The sequence below is a fragment of the Phyllostomus hastatus genome, unplaced genomic scaffold (assembly GCF_019186645.2).
Source record: "Phyllostomus hastatus isolate PE091 unplaced genomic scaffold, TTU_PhHast_1.1 phas_scaffold_1066, whole genome shotgun sequence".
NCBI classification, from domain to species: Eukaryota; Metazoa; Chordata; class Mammalia; order Chiroptera; family Phyllostomidae; genus Phyllostomus; species Phyllostomus hastatus.
This window is the reverse complement of record NW_025334004.1, coordinates 25,563,046-25,571,874: the sequence shown is the minus strand read 5'-3', so window position 1 is coordinate 25,571,874 and position 8,829 is coordinate 25,563,046. Positions and strand designations below refer to the sequence as shown.

General features: G+C 59.6%; 1 protein-coding gene across 1 annotated transcript; it reads left to right on the top strand.

Annotated features, from left to right (window-relative positions):
• Positions 1-3,347: 3,347 nt before the first annotated feature.
• Positions 3,348-7,265, top strand: VAX1 (ventral anterior homeobox 1). The gene is made up of 3 exons (XM_045854655.1): positions 3,348-3,588; positions 4,673-4,860; positions 6,678-7,265. The coding sequence occupies exons 1-3, from the start codon at positions 3,348-3,350 to the stop codon at positions 7,263-7,265; spliced, it is 1,017 nt and encodes a 338-aa protein (XP_045710611.1).
• The last annotated feature ends 1,564 nt before the right edge of the window (positions 7,266-8,829 follow it).

Below are 8,829 nucleotides of genomic sequence, written 5' to 3'. Positions count from 1 at the left end.
CAGGTAGGACTGGGCTCACGTTCTGCACGTGCAAACTGTAAGTCTCGGGCTAGTTCCTGAATGCCTCTGAGCCTCTGTCGTTTCCTCTCCAAAGCCGGGATATGGCTACCTTCCTGACAGAGGGTTAAGAAAATTAAACGAGGTTTGCAGCTGGAAGTGACGGCCCAATAACTGTTCCCAGTTATAGCAAACACGCCACCGTTTGTCCCCTGCAAGAGCGGTGGTGGGTCCAGGACCTCCCCGGCCCAACTGCAAATCAGTTTTGGAGATCCGGTCACAGGCTGGTGCATCCTGTGGCAGGGGTTGGGCAGGATATGTGGCTCTGGACATCCCTTGGCCACCACTGCCCACTGACCTGTCCTTTCTAAAGGCAATGGTTCAGTCCCGGGTGGGTTCCCCTCATCCACCTAAAAGAAGAGGGGGTAGGTTGGACATTTTTATTTTTAAAGACTTTTCTCTGGCACGGGAGGTGGCAGTGTGGGTGTCGGGACCAAGTGCTCTGAGCAGAAAGAGGCCACAGAGCAGGGGTGCAGCCGGAGACCAGGAGGCACTCCGAGGTGGCCCGGTCTGGGACCAAGGCTACCGTCGGGGACTCTCGGCCCCTGGCAGGTCTCCTGAGGGTGTAAGCACCTCACCCCCCAGCTCAACACTCCTGTACAGGAGGACCCTGAGCAGCTGGACTGCGGGGTGGGGGGCGGGGGCGGGCCAGAGGCAGCATTCCTAGGGTAAGACCCTGCCTGCCAGGTGGCAGGAAAGGGCCACTGGGCTGGGATTTGGGGCCCCATCAACACCCTGCTCTCGGACATCCCAGGAACTGCCTCTGGCAGCCCTGCAGAGAAATGAGGGCCCCCACCACCACCCGGATCCGCTTGGGGAGGACCCGAATCCCAGGGACCTGCCTAGCTGCGCGGTCAGGGGTACCAAGGCCCAGCAGAAGCGCCTCCCGACAGCGCGGCCGGCCTGGGAGTAGAGCCCTGGGGCCTCAAGGCGCCCCCCGGAGGGTTTCAGCGTGGCGGAAAGGAACTGGAGAGCTGGCTGGGTTTTCTCTTAATCCTTCTCTACGTCTTCAGAACAGGGCAGCCGCAAGGACCCTCCCTTCCTCCACGCCCCCTGCTCCGCCACCAACCCACCGGGAGAGCGCGAATAAAAGACACTTTCCACCCGGAGACCCAATTGGCGTCGGGCTTCGAGGGCAGCGTTCGCGGCCAATAAGACTGAAGGGCCACCCGTCTGCTTGGGACCCGCTCAGGACAATCACACACACACACACACACACACACGCACACACACGCACACACGCCGCTGAATTAAAGTAATAGCCCAAGGTCTGCTTCCAAGGCCGAAGACGCCCACCAGTACCAGACCCAGAGTGGGCTGGCTTTGGGGCCAGGGTCCTGGGGCCTGGGGCCTGGGGCCTGCGGGGCGAGGAACAGGGAGGGAGAGTGTGGTGGCGCCTCCGGCCCTGGCAGGTCCGCTGGGGTGCGGAGTGGCGGGCAAGAGTCCCCGGCTGCGGGCTGGAGCTCCTGGGCGCCCCCCGCCACACACACAGACACAGTCTCTCTCTCTCTCTCTCTCTCTCTCTCTCTCTCTCTCTCTCGCACCCCCTCCCTCTCTCTCTCTCAACTGCGCTAGCCGCGACCCCCGCCCCAGCCCCCTCCACTCCCCTCCCCGCCTGCCTCCGCCCCCATTCTCGGAATTGTGTAAAAAAATTCTCCGTCAAACCTCCCACCTACTCCCCGCCGCCACCCCCGCGCCAACTCCCTTTAAAAAACCCCCTTTCCTCCCCGGCCCTTGCACTCTTTGTGAATGAGGGCAGGGAGCTCGGCCCTTCCCCCGCCCAGGAGCCACGCCAGACCGCCGCACTCAGAGGACTGTTTGTTAATAGTCCAATTAGATAATTGCCATCTTTCACTCCTTTTGCTCTGCATTTCCCATAAAGGAATGAATGGGGAGAGCGGCGTGGAGAGGGCTTCTGCCCCGGCAAGGTGACGAGAAGGGCTGGAGCATGCTCCTTGCACAAGGCCGCGCGCTTGAATTGAATCATTGTAGCCTAATCAATGCTCTTATTGGATTACTGGCTGTTGCTTTTCTCAAAGATATTGTAGCAGAGACAATGAAATAGCTAGGGGAAAACTTTTTTTTTTTTTTTGAAGCAGATCTCACAGTTGAGATTTTCTCCGCTAGCTCTCCCGCTCGCTCGCTCTCTCTCGCTCGCTCGCCTCCCCTCTCTCTCCTGCTGGACTCCGAGCACAAAGCTGCCCTTTGAATGGGCTGCCTCCGGGCGGCTGGAGGTGCGGGCAGAAAAAATCCGCCGCGGGCTCGGCGAGGAGAGGTGGCGGTTTAAGATGGCTGGCAGCGCCGAGGTGTGTTAAGGAGGAGTTGTTTGGGATGAAAGCTTGGCTTTTTAGAGTTCGGGGAGATACTTTTGGGGGAAACTTTTTCTCCTCCCTCCCGGCTTCCCCCCCCCCCCCCACCCGCTCCCCCAGAGGCAACTGCTTTCTGCTGCTGCAGGGTGTGTGCTGCAGGGTTTGTTGGGGTTGGGGGTTTTTTTGTTTTTTTTTTTTTTTGGTTGTGTTTTGTTTTGTTTGGCTCCCCCCTCCACGCCTCATTCAACTCCATCTGTGGAGTGTGGAGAAGCCCCCTCTAGCCAGTACGTGAGCAGGAGGGTCAAAGGCAAAGGGAAAGTTAATAATGCCTGCTAATGGTACCAACCATTCAGGACGAATCTTGCCAAAAGTTTTTCTGGAAGTGTGGGTCTTTGATTGTGTGTTTCCTGAAAGCAAGACCAATCATTTCCGTTTGTTCGCTCGCTAAACCCCTACTTGATTGGGGACAAGGACAGAAACCATCCATTACGATCTGATATATTATCCAAACAATTTAGTGTATTCATGAGGTAACCGAAACGTGGGGGCTGCGAAATTACCCGTAATCAATTGCAACAGCGAGCGTGCGTCCCCCCGGGTGTCGGACAAGCACAACTCGCGCCTCAGTACCAGGCGGGAGCCTCAGCGTTTCGGAGCTGCGCTGCTCGCTACCTGCTCTCCGGGCTGGGGACACTGGACGTGCTCAAGAGGACGCGGGTGCTGACGAGGCGGCCGTGCCGCTGCTCCGCCGGGATCTTGGACCAGACCTGCCGCCTCTCGGCGAGCGCGCCACTCGCCGGTCGCCACTGGCCCTGCCGCGGCAGCCTCGGCCACCCTGCCGGGACATTCATTCTCGCCTCCTGCCTCTCTCCGGGCCGGGCGTAGGGGCTGTATTGTAGGGGTTTTGTCCCCCACTCTGCCTGTTCTTCTTCTTCTTTCCTTTTTTTTTTTGTTTTTTTGTTTGTTTCTCTTGCTTCTCCCATGTTCGGGAAAACAGACAAAATGGACGTTCGGTGCCACACGGACGCAGAGGCTGCCCGGGTCTCCAAGAACGCGCACAAGGAGAGCCGGGAGAGCAAGGGCGCGGAGGGGAACCTCCCTGCTGCCTTCCTCAAGGAGCCGCAGGGCGCCTTCTCGGCGTCGGGCGCCACGGAAGATTGCAACAAAAGTAAATCCAATTCCTCGGCAGATCCGGATTACTGCCGCCGGATCCTGGTCCGAGGTAGGAGTGCGCAGGGCTGCGGGGCGCGTTCTCCGGGGCCGAGCCGCGCGCCGACCCCGACCGTGCCAGGCGGAAAGGGGGTGCGGGCTGAGACTTCGGAGAAAGTTGCTGGCCCTCCCCTCCCCGGGTCCGGCCTGCGGTGGGGACTTGAATCTGGGGCGCGCACTCTCCAGGCACCTTGACTCTCCAAGCCCCGAAGGCCCCTTGGCTGGGCTGCTGGGGAAGGTTAGGGGCTGCCCGGGCGGGCCCAGGCTCTAGGCTGCGGCCTTCGACCCGGGGAAGGAGCAGAAAACTCCGGAGAACGTGTGCGCGCTCTGCGGCCCGGAGGACTTGCCGGGAGCCGGGTCGAGGACTCTCGCGCCCTGGCGAGTTGAGCTCACCCAAGGGGAGCGGGAATGCGGGAGAGCAGCCACCGTCCGCCCGCTACCGCCCAGCCAGTGGGCGCGCTGGGCCGAGGGCCCCGGCGCCGCGCTCGGGGCTGGCCGCCACCGCCTGGGGAAGCGGCCGGGCTCAGTTGCCGGGCTGCGAAAGATGCCTCGGTGCATGGCTCCACCCGGCTCTACAGCGCGGCGTGCGCTCGTCTTGGGCGGCCACGGTGGTGAGGCCCGGCGCCACCCCGCCAGCGGAGCGCCAGGCCCCGCTGGCCCAGACTCGGTCCCTCCTCCTTCCGCCTCCCGGGCTCCTAAGGGAAAGAGGCCCCGGGGTGGGGGTGGGGACCGCCGTGGCGCGGTCTGGTCAAAGATCTCCAGAGCTGGGGCTTGCACGACTGGGTCAGTAAGGGGACCCTCAGGCTACCTGGGACCCACACGGGGTAGTCAAGGCCCCCAAGCCAGAAGGACCATCAGCCCCCATCCTCTGTCCAGAGGGCTATACAAAGGCACAGTCTGGTTCTCCCTCCGGTCATCGTGTGGCGGTAGTCCCCAAGGGCTCCAAACGCACAGGTTTTGCTCCCCAGCTATGGCGGACCCCCTCGCTCCCCACCTCTGAACTTTGGGCCGAGAGTGACGGTTCCCGAAGCCAGCTCCCGCCAGAAAGGTGGAGGGACACAAGAGGGCTCTGGCGGCTGACGGTTCCCCTTCCCTAGATGCCAAGGGGTCCATCCGAGAGATCATCCTGCCCAAGGGCCTGGACCTGGACCGGCCCAAGAGGACGCGCACGTCCTTCACAGCGGAGCAGCTCTACCGGCTAGAGATGGAGTTCCAGCGCTGCCAGTACGTGGTGGGCCGCGAGAGGACCGAGCTCGCCCGGCAGCTCAACCTCTCCGAGACCCAGGTACCCAGCGGCCAGGGCACTCACAGCTCTGCACCAGCCTCCTTCCCCAGCAGCCTCTTTGCCCACCAGCCCCAGCCAACTCTCCCAAACCACTCAATCTGGCTCTGGACAGAGCCTCCCCGGGGAGGGGGGAGATAGGGAGTATGGGGAAGAAAAACCTAAGGCTTTCTTCCGTTTCATAAGCCATCCTCCCACCCCCCCTTCCCTGAGGTACTCCAGGGCCCATGCTCTGCTCAATTGGCCTAGCCCAGGAGGCCACAAATCCCATCCTTTGGGCCTTCCTTTTGGACCTCAGTCCTGAGAATTCCTTACTTATCTCTGCTCTACGAGGAATTGATGTTCACCATGTTTTGCCCACCTAGTTTTGGCCAGATCCCCAGGCACCACCTGCTTTGGGGACTCCAGCCTCATACAACACCCAGGCCCGTTTTGCAGTGGGCCTAAAGCCTGAGGCCAAAGTCCCCTGCTCCAGCACTGTAGGTGACAGCTAGGATTAGAAAGGTGCACACTCCTAAGGTCTTCATCTGCAGACCAGGCTGCCCTGACCTTAGGGCTCCCCCTGACCCTAAGCTACCCAATTTCATTCTCAGCCCTGAGCACCCACTCCAGACATCTAGGAGGCCCTATCTTCTAAGCCAGTGATGTGTGAGGTATGGAATGAGAGGCAAATCTGGGGCCCTGGGAGCCAGCGCTGCCAACTGTGCCTTGTTATGTCTTTTGCGTTACATGAAATCCATATGATGCTGTATGGACTTAACCCAAAGGTACTTTAAGGCCTGAGAGGTTTGCCTTGTGGAGGCCCTCTGGGGCCTGGCCAGGGCATGACACCAGCCTGGCCTAGGTAAGGCAGACATTTTTTTTTTTTTCTGAGGATTAGTTCCTTTACCTCTGCCCAGCCCCAAAGTAGGTGGGGCACTTCAGGTCTGGCATCTGGGCAGAAAGCTAAGAACTAAAGACAGAACAAATCTGATGTTCTTTCTGAGTCTGAGTGGCACGGTTGCCTTTCCCTAGTCTCTCTGCTAGTTTAGTTTACAAAATCTAGACAGGATAACCTTTCCTTATAGCTGCCCAACTCCATTCAGGGCCACCAGTGAGGCCTGAAGAGGGACAGAGGGCAAAGAGAAAGTGAGAGGGGAGGATGGTGGAGAGAATTAAGTCCAGTGCAGCCTCCTGACTTTCTCCTGTGATCCCAAAGTTCATGCTGAAGATCGGTAGAGCACACTGAGTACCACTCAGCCCCTTCAGTCCAGCTGGTAGCGAATGGATGGGGGGAAGCTTGGGGTAAAGTCCATCTGGCACAAATCCTTCTGCAGCCACCTTCCTTGCTTGCTGGTAGTTGATGGTCAAGCCTCATCTTAATAAGCAAGAAACAGCTGCTTGTAGCTTTCCACAGTACTGCCGCTGGGGTTCAATTTGAGCCCATTTGGCCAGGGGCCTGGGTCCAGACAGGCAGGGCGACACTCTTCCCCATCTACCCCCGCTTCCCGGCCAGCATTGTCGGGCCTCAACAGATAAGTGGTCCAGCCGTGGGTATGGGACCACCCAGTGAAATCCCTTGTGGTCTTGCTTGAGTTAAGCTCATGGACATTTTATTACTTCATTGGTAATGCCGACCAGCCTGGGCCTGCTTCCATGACCCGGAAGTTCAGCCTAGCAGAGCTGTGCCCTCCACCTGGCCGTCCTGACTTCCCTTATCAGCCCCCGGGTGGGCTGGGGCTGGGGTTGCGGGAGGGCTCCCCCAGCCCCGCCAGCCTGCTCCCCTTGACGCCCGTCTTCCCCTGCTCCTTTTCCCCACTCTCCCCGCGCCTGGCACGCAGGTGAAGGTCTGGTTCCAGAACCGGCGCACGAAACAGAAGAAGGACCAGGGCAAGGACTCGGAGCTGCGCTCGGTGGTGTCGGAGACAGCGGCCACGTGCAGCGTGCTGCGGCTTCTGGAGCAGGGCCGCCTGCTTTCGCCGCCAGGCCTGCCCGCTTTGCTGCCGCCGTGCGCCACCGGCACGCTCGGCTCAGCGCTACGAGGGCCCAGCCTACCCGCCCTGGGCGCGGGGGCGGGCGCCGCCGCGGGCTCGGCCGCCGCCGCCGCCGCCGCCGTTGCCACCGCCCCGGGACCTGCCAGCGCAGCGTCCCCGCACCCGCCGGCAGTGGGCGGTGCCCCGGGGCCGGGGCCCGCCGGGCCAGGGGGACTGCACGGAGCCGCGCCGGCTGCGGGCCACGGCCTCTTCAGCCTACCCGTGCCCTCGCTGCTCGGCTCGGTTGCCAGCCGCCTGTCCACCCCGTTGACAATGGCTGGTTCGCTGGCCGGGAACTTGCAAGAACTCTCCGCCAGGTACCTGAGCTCCTCGGCCTTCGAGCCTTACTCCCGGACCAACAATAAAGAAGGGGCCGAGAAAAAAGCGCTGGACTGATTTTAAGTATTTCCCTGTATTTATATTTATAGTATCTATTGTGGTGATATTTATGGACTCGCGCGCGTTCGGCGCCCGGGGCTCCTGCGGGGGGCTCCCCGCGCCCACAAGGCCTGTGACAGCTCTCCTTCCCCACCGGACTCTGCTACCCATTTTATCTCATTTGGGCTATTTTTTTTTCTTCCTTTCCTACGCGTTCTCCCTTCCCCCAAACTTCCTCTGTATCCAGGAGAATCCAAAGAATTGGGGGAAAGGCTCTGGTTAGTCAACCTGATGCCCCAACCAATGCTGAGCCCTGGAGGGAAAAGACCGGTCGGTTCTAAGTCCAGAGCACCGGGCACCTGCTCTCTGTTGCCGTTGGTTAGTCTGATGAATATTTGAAAGACGAAAGCTGCACACAGACTCCAGGGGCTGAAAAAGCTGGCACGGGTTGTTTTTTCTTTCTTTTTTTTTTTAAGACAAAAAGGGAGTACCTTCCCTCTCGCCAGAGAAACCAGGGCTTTGGGGAGCCCCTGGTCCCCACTTGGCGGACCTCTCCGGCGGGCCGGTGCCCAGGCAGCTTCCTGGCTGGGCAAATTCTGCAGAGCTTTCTTCCCTCTAGAGAAACTCCAATCACAGCCGCCTCCTGGGCTTATTGGCCCCAGGAGACACTAAACCACACGTCGTGGTAGGCAACGGTGGTCATAAATTTGATCCAATCAGCAATAAAACAAGAGCGATAACCACCACATTAAATCAGATGCAGCGGAACCAGTTTTAAAACACTCATAAAAGAGTTTTGGAAGGTCTAAGAAAATTCAGCGCCACGCAATGCGCCCCAGGGCAATATAAAATTAAAGTTCTGGGTGTTAACCATTTTAAACAGAAATTTGAAAGGGAAAAGCGAAAGAACAGCCAAGGCAGCGCATGAAAGGAAATTCAGCATCTTCTCCGAGGCTGTTCCGAGCGGCCTTCGCGTTCCTCCCGGCGAGAGATCAGTGTGTGGCTCCCGCGGGTCCCGGGCGCCGGCGCTCCTACCCACCGCCCGTCCCTCCGACGCGTGGCTTCGGGCAGAACTGGCTGGGCTCGGAAGCACATCAGCGCCCAGCGCCTCTCCTGCCCCTCACTCCCGGATTCACACAACCCTGCCAACGCGGAGCAGCCGCCCGGGCTTCAGAGCAGTGTTTTGCGGACCGGGAGGCAGGGGCGCAGCTGAGGACCGCGAGGCCGCCGGGCCTCCTGAGTGGGTAGTCCACGCTTCCACGCCAGCTCCCTGCGTGGGGAGCAAAGGACCCCTTCCCTATAAAACACCTCCCAAAACCCAGGGTTTCCATGGTCCCGAGTCGTAAACCTGGACCTCACCGGCGCGACAATGACAGTCCCCACAGCCACCGCTACCCGCATTTTAACCAAAACCGCAGACCCAGGCGGCGAGGCGCCGCGGTGTCTGGAATGTATTCCTCCATCCGAAGCGAGTGTAGAGCATTTTTAAAGATAGTAATTTTATTGTAAATTATTTACGTCGGACGCTTTTTTTTTCCTGTTTTTTTTTTTTTTAGGCAAATTATTTTTAGTGAAGAAAATA

Coding starts and splice junctions, on each gene's coding strand:
- VAX1 (XM_045854655.1), top strand. CDS start 3,348: ATGTTCGGGAAAACAGACAAAATGGACGTTCGGTGCCACACGGACGCA. Junction 3,589..4,672: donor CCGCCGGATCCTGGTCCGAG/GTAGGAGTGCGC, acceptor CCCCTTCCCTAG/ATGCCAAGGGGTCCATCCGA. Junction 4,861..6,677: donor TCAACCTCTCCGAGACCCAG/GTACCCAGCGGC, acceptor CCTGGCACGCAG/GTGAAGGTCTGGTTCCAGAA.